Source organism: Nomascus leucogenys, chromosome 11 (assembly GCF_006542625.1).
Source record: "Nomascus leucogenys isolate Asia chromosome 11, Asia_NLE_v1, whole genome shotgun sequence".
NCBI classification, from domain to species: Eukaryota; Metazoa; Chordata; class Mammalia; order Primates; family Hylobatidae; genus Nomascus; species Nomascus leucogenys.
In genome coordinates this window covers 86906022-86927558 of record NC_044391.1, presented here as the reverse complement: position 1 = coordinate 86927558, position 21537 = coordinate 86906022, and the positions used below count along the sequence as shown (strand labels likewise).

Sequence of the window (21537 nt, the reverse complement as noted above, 5' to 3'; positions counted from 1 at the left end):
AGTACACACTTTATAAATATTGGTTGAACAAAGGAATGAATCTGTTTTCTAAATTTAGGTCTTCTTATAGCCCTTCTATTCCTTATTTTAAAATAGAATTTCATTTAAGTGACATGGAATGGAATCTATAAATATTTTAACATTTTAAAACTTATTCAGTATATTTTCCTCAAACCTCTTATGACAGTGAAAGATTTCATCTAGGCTTTTAATATATAACTATTAACTATAGCTTTATTTTACTAGATTTTAAAGTTAATTAAAATATATTCTCTCAAAAATTACTATAGCTTACTTAGAAATAACTGTCTCTGAATTCCTAAGGATAATTTTAATTCTCATTTTAGGCTTGGGTAGGCAACACTAGGATTCTATAATTCCAAGAATATTTTTGAAGCTAGATGCATAATTTTTCTTCATATCAGGGCATCCTGAATCAATTGATGTCTTTTTCTTTAATCTGTTCATAAAATGAATTATCAACTATGTGCTCAAATATCAATGACAAGCAAGTAATTTTCTGTAACACAGATGTAAAAAAAAGATACTCTGCTTTTTTGTTGTTGTTAAATTAGCTCTGTCTTAAAACCTTTCAAACCTACATATGTAGAAAATTCTAATGGGTGATCTGTAGAGCATTTTGGTACACCACAAAGTAGAAAAAGAACCTGATACTAAAAATAGAGCACATACAACTTCATGGAAAATTTTAGTTATTACCATTTTGAAGTATTTATTTTGTGATGAGAACAAAAAATCCTTTGAGTAATAGCAAAATCAAGATGTTTAAATTTATCTTATAATTTTGAAGTAACAAATATGTAGTGTTTTGGAATTGTGTATAGTGGAAATATGTTGTATTTCACAAAGTTTTTAATTGATACAGACAGAATTGTCTCGTTATTTTGTAAGTCTTTGGAGATTTCTTCAAATTATAGAATAAAATACTTCATCACTTCAATAGCTATTTCAATCTTTTGAAAACTGTATCTGCATCTATAGGCAAAGGAATTTTATTATCTCTAAATTACAATTCGGTATGTCATGAGTTATTTCATAGGACAAACTTTGTTAAATGAACACTCACTGACAGTGTCATTAGTGCTTTGCTCTTGAACTCAAGTACGAGTCAGCTCTGTTTAAGTCGCCATTCACAGAAGACAGAAATGAATGTGCAGTTAAAATGGTGCCATAAGTAAATTAGAGCAGAATTAGAAGAAAAGTGGGCAATTTAGGAACATCAGAATTGCTGTACTGAATCAGACCATCGGTTCTCCTGGTTTAATATCCAGCCTCCAGCAGCTGTACTTGTTAGTTTCTACAGCTTTAAAAGAAAGAAAAAAGACTACATAATTTACCTAGACAATTGTGCCATCTGTGATCTGGAGAAATTTTCTCCTTGACCTCTCTCATATAATACCCTAAAGCAGGAGGTTTCAATCCTACTATGACATTGGTTTAGCGTGAATAGCTCTGATTATTAATAGTTCTTATTAAATTATCCAATTCCTCCATAAAATAAACTAGTACATCAAGAAACTCTTTGTCTCTAAAGCTCCTGGATTCATGGTTGAACATGTCTGCATCTATGATAAAATATGAATTTATGGTGCATATTCAATATAAGTTCTTGATGGCAAAAATCTGCCTCTTGATAACCATACTGGATGAATGTTTACTTCTCCTTCCAAATTCTACTGGACTTAAAGACTTTGGCCAAACAAAACAAAGCAAAACAAACTTAGATCTGCTCAAACTACTCCAAAATTTCTATCTATTAATAATATACAGAAGGTATCTGAATTATGAAGGATTTTTTGTGTTGAACTTTCAGAAAAGTTCAACCAGAGTTTTTCTTATATGATTTAGCATAAGGTAGAATAAGAGCAAGGAATGAATTACTTATCTTTGTCACTTTAATCTTTTGTTTATGTTAGAAAAGGCTGAAAAACTTTATAGTTTCTTGATTATTCTAAATACCACCTTCAGATCAATATTTCTAAAATATTATGCTCACACTAGCCATTTAGTCAAAAGTTCCTCAAGAGTAATAAATGCCTACAAGTTCAGTTTCAAACAATTTTCCAGGGCTATTAGACCTTAATGTGACAACACTAATATCCTAAGTCCATAAATTCAGTGGTATCTCCTTCTATCCTAGAATTCAACAAAACTAGTTTTTTTTGCCATTATTTGAACTAAGAAGTAGATTAATCATTAATGTCTATGTTAATTCTATCCCTTTTTCTAGCTTTCCCAACTTTCCTTTCTAGCTCAGGTCCTTATTTGCTCTCTTTCAGCCAGATTCGCATTCCATCAGGTAATTTCTTTTCAAGCATGTAATGACTGCTCCCTCTTCTGAACAATTTGTGGCCCTTTTTTTAGACTTGGTTTATGCTATCTTATGTTGTAGTTCCTTGTTTCCCTGGATTTTCTTGCTTACAAATTCCCTGAGGAAAACTTTGTGTTTCATATTTATATTTCTAGAGGCTAGATCCGTGTCTAACTCATACTAATAACATGAAGATATATTATAAGGAAATCTACAGATGTAGTGACTCTGTAAAGCCACTTTTAAAAAACTCTGAGTTCCTGTTTGTGTGACCTTGGCATTAATATATTATTGAGTGCTATAAAGGTATAAATGAGTTCAACACTGTAGATATTGAAAAGATAGAATCGACAGTTATTCATTTTCGAATCACAACTATAAGCATGGGAAATATCATAAAAAGATAACATGAAAGTTTTGAATGAGTTTAGACACATAAATTTGGAAAATAAAAGAATTCCAAGCAAAAGTAACAGCTGGAGCAAGGAGAAGAAATGAAAAAAGGAGGGATGTACTGGGGAACTCTACCTAATTCTCTAATTCCTATTGGCTGGGTTTATAAAAAGAATATCTGAAAATAAATTTGAAAATGTGGGTGGTACCATGTTCATTAACATTAATATGAAACCACTGAAGAATTATTGAAAGATTTTTAATTAGTAAACAGATCTATGAGATGTTAGATAAACTTAAAAGTGGGACTGAAAGAAGTTTCCTGGAGTAAAGAGATTATTACATAACAAGATTTGTAATTAAACTTGTCTTAAACTCAGGCAGTATTAATAAGAGTATATAGAATGAAATAGATGAAAAAGATGAGTAAGTGATATGATTCCTTATTGTGAAATTTTTGGGCCTAGGATAAGGGAAGATAATGAAACAAAAGTAACACCACCCTTTGAGCATGTTTAAGTGTGAATGAAGATATATTTTATTGAAATAAAAAATTTCTTCTTCCAATATGTTAAGCAGAAATGCATATAAAAATTCAACTTTAAATTTTAATTCTTACAATTTTAAATAACATAGTGGTTCTCAGTACTAAAACCACTAAGCCCAGTTCACTTACGTTTCATACCATCAATATATATCCACATTTTTTCTGTCTTAAACTCTTTAAAGCTCTTGTGAACAGTGTAAGAAAACAATATTCTTTTAAATCTAACAATGATTTCAATTTTACTATAATGTCTCTATTTTATTATTTAGGAATCCAGATGGGACTCAGAACAATAGCACAAGATGGCCTGTCTTCAAAAGCACTGAACAAAAATATCTAACCTTGAATACAGAGTCAACAAGAATAATGACGAAACTACGTGCTCAACAATGCCGATTCTGGACATTATTTTTTCCAAAAGTCTTGGAAATGACAGGTGTGTGTGTTTTTAGTGTTTGGTTATTTAATAGATGATGGGTTATGTGAAAAAGGGATGAAGTATATTCTCCAAGGCATGGTGATGGAGTTACTATATGTATCTTTGACTTTAAAATAACTTGATTTAATGAATACATTATTTTTAAGACTTTCTTCTATCAAGTTTAGATATGTTTTGAACTCTTACTATGTGACCAGTACTTTAGTAGTTAAAGAAAGAAAACTAAAATATGAATTTCACCCTGTGGAAATATAAAATAGAAAAAGGAAACTAAAATAGAGCCCTACTTGTTATTCAGAAAATCTTTGTGGAATTAATTAATGGACAAAGAAGTAAATATATCAAATAATCATAATGTATAGAACTAAAAAATAAGTATGCATAAATTGGTAAAAGCAGATTTATTGATAAACAATAGAACCTTGATTTAAATGGAGAAAAAAACTTCAAAGTTTACATATTTAAAAACACAATAAAAAACTTCTAAATATTCTGAACTTGGAAATATTTATCTAAGAGCACACACACATTACATAATATAATATTATATAATATTACATATTATAAATGAATAGTTATTTAGTTAACTAGTCTTAAGGAAGTGATTGATGAGAAATAGATAAGGAAATACTATGAAAATTTGTTCAGATTATTATCTCAATATTCATTATTAAGAAAATATTTCAATCCACTTGAGTGATCAAACATGTGTCACCTTAGTTTGATCTTCTCTGACAGATATGACATATATCCAACTCACTGTCAAGTTTTTAAAATTTCAGCTGTTTATAATCCATGTGCTTCCTTAAGTATACTTTCTAAAAGTAATTGATTTTCAGCCATCAGACATATTGCTGGTCAGGTCCTTCCCTTCGGAGTTTGCTGTTCTGTTCACCATGACGCTCTGTAATTTTCAGGCTGTATATTAGGTATCATAATACAGTAGATGTTTTCCATTTCTTGTTTAGATAAGTTGGGGGCTAGTTTCAGCAAATATGGACATCTCAGAGCTGTATTTGATTGTTTAATACGCCTTTTGATTATCAGACATTACTCACAAAAATTATAATTATATACTCCATCTGCTTGGGAAATGTTTCTGATATACCAGTGCTCTGTGTATTACCAAATGTTCTGTGACATAATATATAACCAGAGACGGGATTCTGCTTCTCTTGGCAGAGCAACAGTGCCGTCCTTGTGTCCTCCGGGTGTAAATAACGATGAGGTAACTCATTAATCTGCCAAGAGACCCAAAGAGATACTATCATTTATCATATCACATACTACATATTATTAATCTTTATTTAAAATATTTTTATATGAGAGGGTTATAATTTGAGATACAATGAGTGGGTTATTTTAAGTGACTTATTTATTATAAGCCAAGCTGAGCCCTTCTGGTTAAATCACGTGTGATTTATTGCAATTTATGTTCTGATACAATAAAATTTGAATATTAGCATTTTTAAAAACTATCCTTCACAAATTTCTATTTCCAAATACTTACCTGCCAGAAAGCAGATTAAATAAACAAACTCCAAAGTTTGTGGCCAGCTGCTGCTATTTCTCATACAATGTTGAACAAATTCCTAGCTTGTGTAATGCTGGAAATACCTACCTAGCTGTGGTCTAGGACCACGCTTAAGGTTAGGTTCAGTGGGTCTTGAAAATATAATTTTGTATTATATCATTTTTTCTAATTAATTCCCCCATAATAAGGTTTTCATACTAGATATATTTTATAATTTCGAAGTAAATGCATGATACGATTATTGTAACATGTATTCGTTAGTAATAAAAATGTTACATTTGAACAAAATCAGTTTGAAGTTACAAGGATTTAGGTTTTATAAATAAATAGTGTGGACAGATTAAAAAGATTAAGGGCCCATGTTCTTGCCATACCTTATATTTTTCAAGTCACAAAACTTCAAATATTTTAATCTTTAATGTTTTGAGAATGCGTTATTCAGATGACCTAGGCTAAAGTTTTTGGAATTTTTTTTAAAGCAACTCCATACGTAAAGAAAAATTTCAGAGAATAACTACTAGCTGGCTTTCTTGAAAGGAAAAATATTTACCTTACTCAAGATGGAAGCCCAATAAGCTTTGTAAGTACCACCTCAGCAGCAGTTTACATTTGAGCAATAAACGTTCTCAAATAAAATGATTCTTAAGACTTGTTTAAACACAAAAATTCTAACACTTAACTTTCAGACCATACTTCAGCACATGGCTATGCTGTTATTGCATGCACCTGCAAGAAATAAAATTCACAATATTTATTTCAAATGTTATCAAATTCAGATTTCCACAAGGATATAACTATTCAATATTACAATCTCATACCTATTTGAAAAAAGAAAAGGAAGTAGAAAAATGACGCATTGTCAAGGATAATAATATTTTTTCACTAAAAGTGGAGGAGTAAATTTATTTAAAGAACAAAAGTCCTTCATATTATCCTAATGAAGAAAAAAGGTTAGATCCACTAATTCCTCCATTGACCTTTGAATAAATCGTGCTTGCCAACACTAAAAAGCACGTGTAAATTTAAGGGCCAAAATACCCTTTGAACTGGTTACTTTGAGAATCATTTACTACTATTTGCTAATCAGTTAGCAAGACTGGCAGTCAAAGATGAGTGAGGGGGTGCAGAGGTGATTTGGAGAAAATAATGAAACTAGTTTATTGTCTTAATATGCCTGAATTATTAATTCTTCATTAAAAGCAAAACAAAACAAATAAACAAGTGGCTTTGAATAATTTAATAATCAAGTTAAATTAACTGTTCCACTTTAAACTACATGAAGTCTTCATAAAGCCTAGCCTAAGTTTATACTAGTTCACTCTACGATCTTACCCCATACTCAAAATTACAACAGAACAATTAATGATTGAGATTTATTGCATAAAGAAGTATGCATTCCATGATAAGTTTAATAACTCATCAAAAACAGAAAAATAATAATGCGATGGAGACAGAAGAGATTTTCAGGGAACACTCAAATACATGAAGAATGTTGTTGTTTCTTAATTATGATGGCAGACTTAATTAAATATCAGTATAATCTCTTCTATCTTCACCTCCACTAGCAATTGTGGGTTAATTCACCTTTGCATTCTCTTCTGCTAGGGTCTGAATGTTTGTGTCCCCCTAAAATTCATATGTTGACATCCTAACCACTAAGGTGCTGGTATTAGAAGGTGAATCCTTGGGGGAGGTGATGAGTTCATGGAGAAAAAGCTCATTTAATAGGGATTAATGCTCTAAAAAAAAAAAATCCTGAGGGAACTCCCCCATCCCTCCATGTGAGAACATAGCAATGAGACTGCCATCTATGAACCAGAAAGCAGGTCCTCATCAGTCAACAGTCTACTGTTGCTTGATCTTAGATGGAAGTATAATCTGCTGGAAAGCCTCCTCAATTGTGAAAAATAAATTTCTGTTGTATCTAAGCTATCCAGTGTATGATGTTTTGTTATGGCAGTCTGAATGGAATGAAATATTTTCGAATTCCTTAGACTTTGTTAAATAGACTTAGCTCTGGTGAAAATTTACTCAGTGTCCTTTTTGTCTAGACAAAAAACCACACAAAAAAACGTATCATTATTATTTTCATAGGAGAGAAAACGACTTTTTTTAAAATGAGACAATGCATGCAAAACAAAGATCACAAAGAAGTGAACTGAAAAAATTATGCCAATATGTTTATAAATTTACTATTTCACAAATTGCCTTCCACGACTGTTCCCTTCTCTTTACCCTGTGAGGCATTAAACAAAACACTGATTCCCATCTTTTCTATCTCCCCAAAACCCACACACAAAGCAAGTTTTCTCTGTTTTACAATCACAACAAGACTTGGTGACATTTGAAATAATTTTAAAGTACTGAAATCACTCATATTACTGAATTGGTTAAAAAGGATATTATTATTGATTTAAAATTGGGCATAGTAAGCTGAAGAATAAAAATATAACAAATTAATAGGTCATATATATCAAGGTGAATATATGTATGTGATATATTCATATTTATATAGAGAGCCTCTAACCTCTTATTTATGTCCTATTAATATGCTTTGAAAATTTATACTAAAATTGCTAGCCCAGGTATAAAGCACTATCCTTTTTCCAAGGAATACTCAGGTCAACAATATGAGTTGTTACATTTACTTATGCATATTGTATCATACAAATTCACATTTCTGTGTGTGTTTATCATTCATCCATTAGGCAATTATTTTTTTGAAAATAAAAACCTTATTATTTATTATTTTTCATACCACATAAAAATTTATAATCTGCCAGATTTTAACTGTTTTATGTATACTGAGCCATTTGGTCTTTTGAAGAATTTTCTTTATTTTTTTATTTTACTTTAAGTTCTGGGATACATGTGTAGAACGTGCAGGTTTGTTACATAGGTATATGTGTGTCATGGTGGCTTGTTGAGCCTATCAACCCGTCATCTAGGTTTTAAGCCCCTCATGCACTAGCTATGTGTCCTAATGCTCTCCCTCCCCTCACCCTCCATCCCCGACTGACCCTAGTGTGTATTGTTCCCCTCCCTGTGTCCATGTGTTCTCATTGTTGAGCTCCCACTTATGAGTGAAAACATGCGGTGTTTGGTTTTCTGTTCCTGTGTTAGTTGTGTTAGTTTGCTGATGATGGTGGCTTCCATCTTCATCCCTGTCCTTGCAAAGGACATTATCTCGTATCTGTTTTATGACTGCATAGTATTCCATGGATATATGTACCACATTTTCTTTATCCAGTCTATCACTGATAGACTTTTGGGTTGGTTTCATGTCTTTGCTATTGTAAATAGTGCTGCAGTAACCATACATGTGCATGGGCTTTATTTATTTATTTATTTTAGATGAAGTTTCACTCTTGTTGCCTAGGCTGGAGTGCAATGATGTGATCTTGGCTCACCACAACCTCCATCTCCTGGGTTCAAGTGATTTTCCTGCCTCAGCCTCCTGAGTAGCTGGGATTACAAGCATATGCCACCATGCCTGGCTGATTTTGTATTTTTAGTATAGACGGGGTTTCTCCATGTTGGTCAGGCTGGTCTCGAACCTCTGACCTCAGGTGATCCACCTACCTCGGCCTCCCAAAGTGCAGGGATTAAAGGCGTGAGCCACTGCACCTGGTCATGCATGGGTTTTTATAGTTGCACAATTTATATTCCTTTGAGTATACACCCAGTAATGGGATTGCTGGGTCAAATGGTATTTCTGGTTCCAGATCCTTGAGGAATTGCCACGCTGTCTTCCACAATGGTTGAACTAATTTACATTCCCACCAATAATGTAAAAGGATTCCTATTTCTCCACAGCCTCACCAGCATCTATTGTTTCTTGACTTTATAATAATTGCCTTTCTGACTGACTGGTGTGAGATGGTATCTCATTGTGATTTTGATTTTTATTTCTCTAATGATCAGTGATGTTGAGCTTTTTTTCATATGTTTGTTGGCCACATAAATGTCTTCTTTTGAGAAGTGTCTGTTCGTATTATGTGCCCACTTTTTGATGGGGTTGTTTGCTTTTCTCTTATAAATTTGTTTAAATTCCTTGTAGAGTCTGGATATTAGACCTTTGTCAGATGGACAGATTGCAAAAATTTTCTCTCATTCTGTAGGTTGCCTGTTCACTCTGATGATAGTTTATTTTGCTGTGCAAAAGCTCTTTAGTTTAATTATACCCCATTTGTCAATTTTGGCTTTGGCTGCAATTGCTTTTGACATTTTTGTCATGAAGTCTTTGTCCATGCCTTGGTCCTGAATGATACTGCTTAGATTTTCTTCTAGAATTATTATTTTTTGAGGTTTTACCTTCAAGTCTTTAATCCATCTTGAGTTAATCTTTGTATAAAGTGTAAGGAAGGGGTCCGGTTTCAGTTTTCTGTATATGGCTAACCAGTTTTCCCAGCACCATTTATTAGATAGGGAATCTTTTCCCCATTGCTTGATTTTTCAGGTTTGTCAAAGAACAAATGGTTGTAGATGTGTCATGTTATTTCTGAGATTTCTGTTTTTTTTCATTGGTCTGTATGTCTCTTTTGGTAGTAATATCTTGCTGTTTTCATTACTGTAGCCTTGTAGTATAGTTTGAAGTCAGGTAGCGTGATACCTACAGCTTTGTTCTTTTTGCTTAAGATTGTTTTGGCTATGCGGGCTCTTTTTTGGTTACATATTAAATTTAAAGTAGATTTTTCCAATTCTGTGAAGAAAGTCAATGGTAGTTTATGGGAATAGCATTGAATCTATAAATTAATTTGAGCAATATGGCCATTTTCATGCTATTGATCCTTCCTATTCATGAGGATGAAATGTTTTTCCATTTGTTTGTGTACTCTTAGTTGTTTGAGTAGTGGTTTGTAGTTCTCCTTGAAGAGGTCTTTCACATCCTTTGTTAGCTGTGTTCCTACATAGTTTATTCTCTTTGTAGCAATTGTGAATGGAGTTCATTCATGATTTGGCTCTCTGCTTGTCTATTATTGGTGTATAGGAATGCTTGTGATTTCTGCACATTGGTTTTGTATCCTGAGACTGCTGAATTTGCTTATCAGCTTCAGGAGGTTTTGGGCTGAGATGATGGGGTTTTCTAAACATAGAACCATGTTGTCTACAAACAAAGACAACTTGACTTCCTTTCTTTTTATTTGAATACCCTTTCTTTCTCTTGTCTGATTGCCCTGGCCAGAACTCCCAATACTATGTTGAATAGGAGTGGTGAGAGAGGGCATCCCTGTCTTGTGCCAGTTTTCAAAGGGAATGCTTCCAGCTTTTGCCCATTTAATATGATATTGGCTATGGGTTTGTCATAAATAGCTCCTATTATTTTGAGATATGTTCCATCAATACCTAGTTTATTGAGAATTTTTAACATGAGGGGATGTTGAATTTCATCGAAGGCCATTTCCCTTGCAGAATTTTCAAACAGTTTCTTTTCCTACAGAGTGGAAAATGTACTGGCATCCGTAGTACGAGATTAATATGTTGTCAAAATTACAATGAGTATAAGTAATGCTGGTATAATCCCCTCTCCAAAACACCACTTAACATTTTTGTTAAAGTCAACGTAAGTATTTTGTGGGTGGGGAGGGCAACTCGTTTGCAAAATGTTTATTAATGAAAATTAATGTGAATTGTTCCTAATAGCAATTACCCACAAAAGTATAAAAAATTGAAAGAGAAAAAAAATTCTAAATAGACATTTGTGGTGGTTTTAATGGGTTATCTTTCCTAGGTAGTTGACAGTTAACTAGTTTCTGAATGTTTTTCAGGACACCTTATCAGATGTATAACAAGATACCTAATAGAAATATAATTTATCTTTTAAAAAATCTTTTTTGTCAACTAATTTGATAACATTTACAGAGCCTATATGCTGCTGCTGTGAGCCAGGAACTGCACTAGCAGCTAGAGCTGCACAGATGAAAATGACAGGGTCTGCTTACTCACAGTGAAGTGGAGTCAGGGCCCAGGACCATGGAAAGCTTTTAAGAAGAGAAGATACCTGCACTGAATCTCAATGTGAAGGCAAAGTGGAGAGAAGCCAGATAAGCAGGAACCAGAGATGAAGTGTCTTGTGCATCATGCTAAGGAATTTAAATTATATCCTAAGTAAAGCCATTTAGTAATTTTAAATGAGAAACTGACATGTTCTGGTTATTGATTCATAAATGTATAAGCTTTTACTATATTCACGAGTTTTTTTTTTTTACCTTTGTCTTCTTAGAGTCTAGATTGTAAGAATATTATATGGCATCAACATAATAATTTCATTTCTGAGGTAGGGTCTTTCTTCCAAATAGCTGCCTTTGTTTGCTGGTTCATTCGCATCAGGAATATATTCACTTCTCTTATATTTATTTTATTTTATTTATGCTTTAAAAATTATTCTAAACTTGCTTTTTCTTGTTTTCGTGTAAAAGTATTTACTAGTAAATTTACCTCTGAATGCAAATTTGGAAATATCATCTATGTTTGCACAAACAGTTGACTCTGGAAAAACAACCTGGGGGTTAGGGGTACCAACCCCTGCAGAGTTGAAAATCTGCCTGTAATTCTTGAATCCCCCAAAATTTAACTACTGATCAAGTTGACTAATTAAGCCTACTTGACTGGACCTTACCAATAACATAAACATTTGATTAACATATTTTATCAATAATATTTGTATTATATGCTATATTATTATAATAAAGTAAGCTAGTGTAAAGAAAATGAAAATCATAAGAGAGAAAATATATTTACTATTTATTGAGTGGAAGTTGATCATCATAAAGGTTTTCATACTTGTCATCTTCACATTGAGTAAGCTGAGGAGGAGGAGGAGGGGAAAAGGAGCTGTTGGTCTTGCTGTCTCTGGAGTGACAGAGGTGGAAGAAAATCCACATAAAAGTGGACTTGTGCAGTTCAGACTCATGTTGTTCGAGGTCAACTGTGTGTATATTTTTTACCTTTTCTTTTAAACGTTTGTACTTGCAAATTTGCTTTGTCCTTGCACGCAGACATTTGCTTTGGAGAAATTTGTTTTTAATATCTCTATACATATGTGTACGTTATAAATATTCACAAACTATCTTAAGTATTAGATAATCTTTTTAGCTGATATGTCTATTTGATCATTTGAAATCTTGACATAAAATTTTATTTTGTAAACATAGATTATACAGTTCCCTATTTTACATATTTATATATTTATTAAATACAAATTTAATAAGCTTTATTGGGGTGATAATTAATGTAACAACACATTATTTTTAACACATTATTTTTCTTTGGCAAAAAGTAAATTATCTGTCTCTAAGTTTACACATGTTTCAAATCAACTATATTCTTACTACATAGTTATATGAATAAGATCCTGAATATCCTTATTTGTTTCTGCTCTATTTTTATTTAAGAAATAGTAAAGATGCATGAAATTGTACAAGAATGAAGATATTTCTCCGAAAAATAGTTATGATAATTGTAAGCTTTATTAATATTGAAGATTTAAAATCCTATTAATATATACTTATTTACTCATTTATTTTTTGGCCTTGATTTTTACCATGCCTGCTATACATTTGCCAACTCTAATTTTTTTCTTTTATTTACATTTCTGCTATATATTTGCCCTTGTTCTTTTATTTTCACTTCTCTATATTACTGCATTTTACACGTATTATTTAAATGCCATCCGCTGAGGTTAATGGATAAATACTGTGTGACCTATTGTTGATATTATGAATTAAGACACTTTTTATACATATTATTATGTAGTATGATCATTGTAGTATGAATAAAGAGGACTTTACATTTACTCTCTACATAAAAATCTGGAAAGGTCAATCAACTGATTCATTTTTCTTTATAAAATATAATTAAAACCATAATATATTATGGTAATCTTTCCATTATGTTCACAGTGTCCAAAACACAAAATGTTACTACTATAAAGAAGAAAAAATAATAATAAAACTTTTTCTACAAGTTAGGGTTCTTTATTTCTAAAATTAATTTTTATCTTCTTTAAAGAAAACGTCACATCAATATTTGACCTGTGAATTTAGTATCAAGGCTCCACTTTCTTTTTCTCTTTTCTACACATTTCCTTTTCTTCTCTCCTTCAGAATTTGATTATTTTTTCCCTTTCTCATAAAAAATATTTATACTTACAGAATGACAATCAACGTTGCTATTATCATTATATTTGTGGACTTTCAGACACCGTGAGGCATGAAAAGAAACATTGGTGGCAGCATTATTCTTCCTTTGTATCTCTGAATTCATACAAAATATATATTGATCCCCTTCACAATAAGTACATTGAGTTAGAAGCCTGCATTTTGGTTGAGGTTACAATTCTAAGAAACCTACATTGTTTGAGCATTATGACTGTTCTACAATATAATTATGTTTTAATTAATCAATTGTAAAGCAAATACATTGTCTACCATAAAGGTCTTTATTCCCTCCAATTTTAAATAAGTTAAAATTTGCTAATCAAGTTTAATCCTTGTTTATAATGTGCCAGCCCTAAATTTTTTATTATGATGTTCCAGCCATTTAAGTTACATGGTTTTTAATCATGAATATTGCTGATGTTGATAATAATGTGAAATTGACTTGTGACTAGATTTTGTCTTCTTAGTAATAAACAAGCCAATATGAAATAAGAAGACAAAACAAAGAGAGAAGGACTAAGAAAAGGAGAGGAAAGAGGAAAACGTTTAATTTTGAATTCGATTTATTTCAAACTCAATATTTTATTTACTCATTATGGTGTATTCACTTTCTCTGGATTTCATTAGGAAATAATTAAATGTTTCATATTTTATTGTCTCAATCAATGACCCCTATTTCTAAAGCAGATTTAGATTTATAGAGCATTTGTGAACTAACAAGCATTTCAAAATACTAAATTGTATAGACATTTGATTAAGACACATAGGAGAAAATGTAAATTTATGTACATCAGTGAATTTGGTATTATTCCATGAACAAGAAAAGAAAATCAGATCTAGGACACTTTCTATAAGGATGAAAATTCATGGTCTAAATTTTAAATTACCAAAAATTTATTTATCAAAAAAATTTTTTTCTGGGCTTTAGAGTTTTTATTTTATATAAGTAATATTTAAAACAACATTGTGTTATTTTTTAAAAGACCATAAAAATGGATGATTTGGTATGATATTTAACATCTTCCACATCTAATCTTTTTTGACCCTTTATAGAAGTTCTATTATTCACAAAAAAATAGTGATTATAGTGATTGACCTTTTTAAAAGCCATTTTTACATGAAAGTGAAACATTTTATGTAAACTTTCAAATATTTTTCCAGTGTCCAAGCATTGTGAACATTTCAAGCCTAAATATATCCTAAGTTACAAGGGACATTGTAATGTCTATACAAATGTTTAAATATTTTTATTTTTGTACTAGCTTAAAATTAGCCACTAAATTTTCTCCTCTAAAGTAATATCTTACAAAGTTTAATTAATTTCAAAGATTTCTAACTGAAAAGTATATATTAAAAGAGTTGCCAGTTCCTATTTTCAGTATATATGAAATTACTTAAAATTTTTTGTTAGTGTAATGACTATAGCTTAGCATTCTAAAAGTTTAAAAAGTAAGAAAACCACAGTTATATATAATGCTTATTATGCCTTTATACCAGGAACAGAAATATGTGTCTTAAAACATTGTAATTTAATAGTTTTTACTGTTCACAATCTGTATTTTTTAACAATACACTTCCAAATAAATCAGAATTTCAAAGTTCTTGAAGTATATAGACCATTTGTTGTTCACTGCCTCACACTATTCCTGCCTACACACTCCTTTCTCCTAACACATGCATATACTTTGCAAACTACTTGAAAGCAGGAATTATCTTAATCATCTTTCTATTTTACAACACAATTAATAAACTGCTTTCACGGTAAGTGGCTGAAACAATGACTTAACATTGTTTCCTATTAAAATGTATTGGCCAGGGATGGTGGCTCATGACTATTTATTCCCAGCACTTTGGGAGGCCCAGGCGGGCGGATCACCTGAGGTCAGGAGGTCGAGACCAGCCTGGCCAACCAACATGGTGAAACCCCATCTCTACCAAAAATACAAAAATTAGCCAAACATGATGGTGCACGCACCTGTAATCCCAGCTACTCGGGAGTCTGAGGAGTGTAGAATCTCTTGAACCCAGGAGGCAGAGATTGCGGTGAGCCGAGATGGCACCATTGCACTCCAGCCTGGATGGCAAGAGTGAACTCTGTCTCAAAAAAATAAATAAATAAACAAATAAAACGTTGTATTATAATAAGGGTAAAATCCATGTGGAATGATAATTATCCTTATGCATTAATAAATACAGTGTGCCTTTTGTATTTGTGGGTTACACATCCATGGATTTAACCAACCATGAGTCAAAAACGTTTGATAAATAAATGCATCTATACTAAACATATACAGACCTTTTTTTCTTGTCATTATTCCCTAAACAATATAATATAATAAACATTTACACAGCACTTTCATTATATTAGGTATGAATTATCTGGGGATGTGCATAGCTTATGTGAAAATGTTATGCTATTTTACATTAGGGACTTGAGTATGAGAGGATTTTGGTATCCCTGAGAGGTCCTAGAACCAACTCCCCACAAATACTAAGGATGACAGTATTCATATATAATTTTCATCAGAAATAATTATCTGTTATATAACTATATATGTAAATGATACCATTAAATGAAATTTGTGTTATTTTAAAGCAGGTCAAGAAAAGAGCATAATATCTACATATCCTCTTGAAAACTAAAGAAAATATATGTAATGTAATTATACATAATGCAATATATAAACTCACTTTCCATTTTATATGTTATACATTATATAAATTATATATATATTATTTGCATTTTCACATAATCTGTAAAGATTTTATTAAAATCTCTTTTCAGGCAGATAGAGCTAATAACAAATAATAAAGAATAAATAAAATAATGCTGTACAGTGTAGTTATAGAAAATGGCTTTTGTATTCGAAATTATTTTTCAGTTAATGAAACAGATAAAAATTTAGATTAATACAACTTATTCCATGTTTTACAGGAAATATTGATGAAGCAGAATGGGAGTGGAAAGCAGGATTCCATCGCTGGAGCAATTACATGATGGACTGGAAAAATCAATTTAACGATTACACTAGCAAGAAAGAAAGTTGTGTGGGTCTCTAATTAATAGATTTACCCTTTATAGAACGTATTTTCCTTTAGATCAAGGCGAAAATATCAGGAGCTTTTTTACACACCTACTAAGAAAGCTATTATGTAGCTGGAACAAAAATGCCAGAAGGATAATATTGATTCCTCACATCTTTAACTTAGTATTTTACCTAGCATTTCAAAACCCAAATGGCTAGAATGTGTTTAATTAAATTTCACCATATAAAGTTCTACAATTAATTATATGCATATTAAAACAATGGCCTGCTTCAATTTCTTTGCTTCCTTAATAAATTTAAGTTTTTCCCCCCAAAATTATCAGTGCTCTGCTTTTAGTCACGTGTATTTTCATTACCACTCATAAAAAGGTATCTTTTTTAAATGAATTAAATTTTGAAACACTGTACACCATAGTTTACAATATTATGTTTCCTAATTAAAATAAGAATTGAATGTCAATATGAGATATTAAAATAAGCACAGAAAATCATTGGTCTCTTTGTTTTTTGTATAAAGACAAGAAAGAATCTTAAAATGAGAGGCTCAGCCACTTTAAAACACCTTATAATAGAAACAGAATGCTGCTACCAAGAAACAAAATATAAAATCATGTAATTATTTATGTAATGCCTTCAAATTATATTCTTCATTTGACTCTTGCTCTCCCTCACCTCCTCTATCCTCAAATCGTCACAAACATGTACATATGTGAATTACCTTTCCTTAATTCAAAAATTTTTAAAAAGTGGATACATAGAAGTCTAAAGTTAGGTTGTGTACCTTCTGGGACAGGGCAACCCTTGCCTGGACCCAGAAATATTAACATATTAATAGGAAAATTGTTCAATTCCAGAAAAGGAATGGTTGTACTTTCTATAGACAAACTGTCTTATTTTTGCAATTAAAAAAATTACAGAGCTGCATTTATTAGCATGCTTGGCAAGGGAGCACATGCCATTGAATAAATTCACTTAGTAGTTTACTAAAGGAGAGAAGTCAGAGTATTTTAAGTTCCAGAACAAGGGAGTGTATATTATTTATGCTAATTAAGCATTGAAAATTTGCCTTCAGGATAAGACAAATTGAATGTATAGGTCTGTATACTGATGGTTAAAGCATGCCCTATTGTTTCTTTGTTGTTTTGTTTTGTTTTGTTTTGTTTTGTTTTGTTTTGTTTTTGAGACAGAGTCCCCCTCTGTCACCCAGGCTGGAGTGCAATGGCACAGTCTCAGCTCACCGCAACTTCTGCCTCCCAGGTTCAAGCAATTCTCCTGCCTCAGCCTCCCAAATACCTGGCATTACAGGTGTGTGACATCATGCCAAGCTAATTTTTGTATTTTTAGTAGAGACGGTGTTTCACCATCTTGGCCATGCTGGTCTCGAACTCCTGACCTCAAGTTATCCACCTGCCTTGGCCTCCCAAAGTCCTGGGATTACAGGTGTGAGCCACTGTGCCTGGCTGCAAGCCCCATTGTTTATTGGTCAAAAAGTGTCTATAGTTAGATATAGTATGGGTCTGCCATCCTCACTCAGTCACTCAAAGTTCATGGTACTCTAGTTACAGTTATAATAAGAGCCAAGTCAGTGTTTCTATTACTTATGAGTTATTGTAAATAAAGATATTTGCTTTATAGCTTCTCCCTCATTCTGAGAAAAAACAACCACACACAGGAAAGATGGGTTATTAGACTCACCATCTTTGTTTCAGGTGTCATTCTTACCGGATTCCACTATGTTTTTCTCAATCACTTAAGTCTCTTTTTGATGTAGAATACTCTGATATATAAAACAGGATGACACCTGTTCAACACCATTAAAGACCCTTTAAAAATATACTTGTTAAGATTAATCATTAGGAAAACAACAAATGTGCATAGAACATCTGTAAACTGCTTGATATGACAAGTCCTAGTCATATAAAAAGATCCCATGAACTACTTTGTCCCATCTTGGACAACCAATTGGTGTGCTCTTGAATTATATCTAAACATTCCTTGACTTACTGTAAAGCATTTAGCCAAATGCAACAAGAAGTGTTAGCCAGCACATAAACCTCTCCATGTTTGTTCTATAAAAAGCTAACATGAATCTACTTTTCCCAGCACTGTTGCAGAAATCTAGGTTAAGATTATAACAACAACAACAACAACAACAAACCCACAAAAAAAGTTGCCTAACAGAATCTATGTGAATTTCTTTACTGATACCACCACTTAAAGTTCAGTTTAGAGGGAGGATTCTAATTCAGGGACTCCCAAGTGATGGTAGACACATGGAAGTCAGTATCTTTGGCTTCTCCTTGGTACTTCAGTGGGCACATAGATGGCAAAAAGTTTGGTGAATTTAAACATTAACAGTGTATAAGTATTAAAACACCAAATGGAATAAAACCCTTCCTACAGGGCAGACTGTGGTGAGATGTTATCTTAGCATAAATACACAAAGCCACAGGCATTTGTATTTGATACAAAGCCACAGGGGCTATTACCTAATTTTGGTAAACTTTTTAGGTATATTTCTCCAAAGTGTGAGAGAAAATTAGCTCTAAGTTTAGAAAAGAACAAGTGTAGTAAGTCCAACCAGTATCAGGGCATTTAGCCCAAACGGTTTTTTAAGTACTGGAAGGCAATTATTCTTTATCATTTGGTATTTATGTAGTATTATAAGATTAACATAACAAGTCACATTCCTTAAAAAAATTACAGCTAGTTGTGTTTTTCCAGAAATTGGCTGCTGAATATTAGTAGCATGAAGAGCATATTAGTCCATTCTTGCACTACTATAAAGAAATATGTAAGACTGGGTAATTTATAAAGAAAAGAGTTTTAATTGGCTCACAGTTCCACAAGCTGTACAGGAAGAATGATGCCTTCTGGAAAGGATGCAGAAAATTTTCAATCATGGTGGAAAGTGAAGGGGAAGCAGGCACGTCTTACATGGATGGAGCAGGAGGAAGAGAGAACAAGGGGCAAGTTATTTTTAAATAACCAGATTTTGTGTGAACTCACTCACCATACAGTACCAAGGGGGATGTTACTAAATCAGTTACAAGAATTCTACTCCCATGATCCAGTCACCTCCCACGATCCAGCCACCTCCCACCAGGCCTCACTTCCAACACTGGGGATTACAATTTCACATGAGATTTGGGTGGGCACACAGATCCAAACAATGTTAAAGAGAATAATTTTTAAAGTTAAGGTAATTAATTTCTGGCCAATCCAAAACTAAATTTCATAGATAAATTTTAACATAATTTTAGTTATGACATTTATGCATAATATTCTAATAAATAGAACTTTCCTGACATTGCTGAAGAGGGATGAAAAACTCAATACTTAGTACAATTTCTTGTTGTAGCTATAGTCATACTGGATTCCATATTCTCTATAATGTAAACAGTTTGTTTTAAATTGAGACTATCAAGAAAAAAATAGGGTTTATTTTTTGAATAAATACACTTAATTTAAATGTAAATCAGAAGCACTATTTATCAACACCATCTTGGTGCTACCTTCAGACTGTAAAAGAATAAAGCTGGGACACCAGTTTTATAAATGTATACGCGCATGTGTACATGTATATTTACATAAATTTATACATACAGGAGCCTGTTGATGTCCAACATACGATTACAGTGATGAAAATTGCATTTTATTTTTAAGGAGTCATTCAATAAATGTCTCCACAAGAAGGAAAAAAGAAGAATATTTTGAATCCTAGAAAAGGACAGTCTGTGGTGATCATATGGAGGTCATCTAATTAAGCATTAAAAAGTAATGTAAAATAATATAAAATATTTATATGCACATATGATTTTAAAATTAAAATATATAATATATATTAGGGCCAGTTGTCATTTTTGATTTGTCATTTTCAACTGCAGCTGTAACTGTTTACAATAGTTACAGCTATAACTATTTACAATTTAATTGAATAAAAAATTATATTACATTGTCAGTAATTGAGTAAAAAATATTATCAACAAAAATAGGAAGGCATTACTGTTTTACTGGAGGAAGAAATAATAAAAATATCTATATAGCCACACTGAAATTTAATAGTATATCCAAAAGTAAACAATATCTATAATTCAGAATTTTTTGAAAAGTGAGAGAGTGAGTGAGAAATTTTCCTCTACAGTTAGCCATTAGCCCCCAGATTCAATGAGGTTAACTTATCTTGACCTGTCTTTCATCTGGTTAAAAATCACCCCATTAGAGTTTGCAGTAGAAAGAGGAGGCAGAGCAAGATGGCAGAACAGAAACTGCTACAGGATCGTCCCCTGTCCCCACAAAGACACCAATTTAACCGCCGTCTACACAACAAAAGCACCTTCATGAGAACCAAAAATGAGATGAGTTCTCACAGTATCTGGCTTTAGTTTTGTTTAACTAATAAAGACTCTGAAGAAGTAGAAAAAACAGTCTTGAATCGAGACACCACCCCTCCCCCACTCCTTAGCAGCTGTGATGTGGTGTGGGGAACATTTCTGTGCACTGGGGGAGGGAGAGTGTAGCAATTGTGAGGCATTGAACTCAGTGCTGTTCTGTTATAGCAGAAAGGAAAAGCAGTTAAAACATATCTGATGCCTGTCCACAGAGGGAGCAAACAAGCCCTAGCCAGAGGAGACTTGCTGATTCCAATAGTCAGAATTTGAGTTCCTGCAAGCCTCACCATCACAAGCTAAAGAGCTCTCGTGCCTCAAATAAACTTGAAAGGCAGTTTAGGCCACAAGAACTGCAACTCCTAGGAAAGTTCTAGTACTGAACTGGGTCAAGAGATAGTGAACTTGGTTGCTTGGGGGTTGGGAGGGCAGCTAAAGGACAGCTAGCGAGCTAGCATCACCTCTCCCCTAATCTCAGGCTGCACAGTTTGCAACTCCAAAAGATACCCTTTCCTTCTGCTTAAGGAGAGGAGAGGCAAGAATAGGGAGGACTTTGTCTTTCATCTTGAATACCAGCTCAGTCACAGCAGGATAGAGCATAGGTCAGAGTCATAAGGCTGCCTTTCCAGGGCCTATCTTCTGGACAACAGTTCCAGACACACCCTGGGCCAGAAAAGAACCTGCTGCCTTGAAGGGAA

General features: G+C 32.6%; 1 protein-coding gene across 1 annotated transcript in view; it reads left to right on the top strand.

Moving 5' to 3' along the window:
• Window positions 1-16942, top strand: part of BCHE (butyrylcholinesterase) — a 63313-nt gene extending 46371 nt beyond the window's left edge. Inside the window, exons 3-4 of the mRNA XM_003256400.4 lie at window positions 3542-3708; window positions 16340-16942. Of these exons, the coding sequence (XP_003256448.2) occupies window positions 3542-3708; window positions 16340-16464 (292 nt within the window). The 3' untranslated portion in view covers window positions 16465-16942. The remainder of the gene's footprint in view (window positions 1-3541; window positions 3709-16339) is intronic.
• The last annotated feature ends 4595 nt before the right edge of the window (window positions 16943-21537 follow it).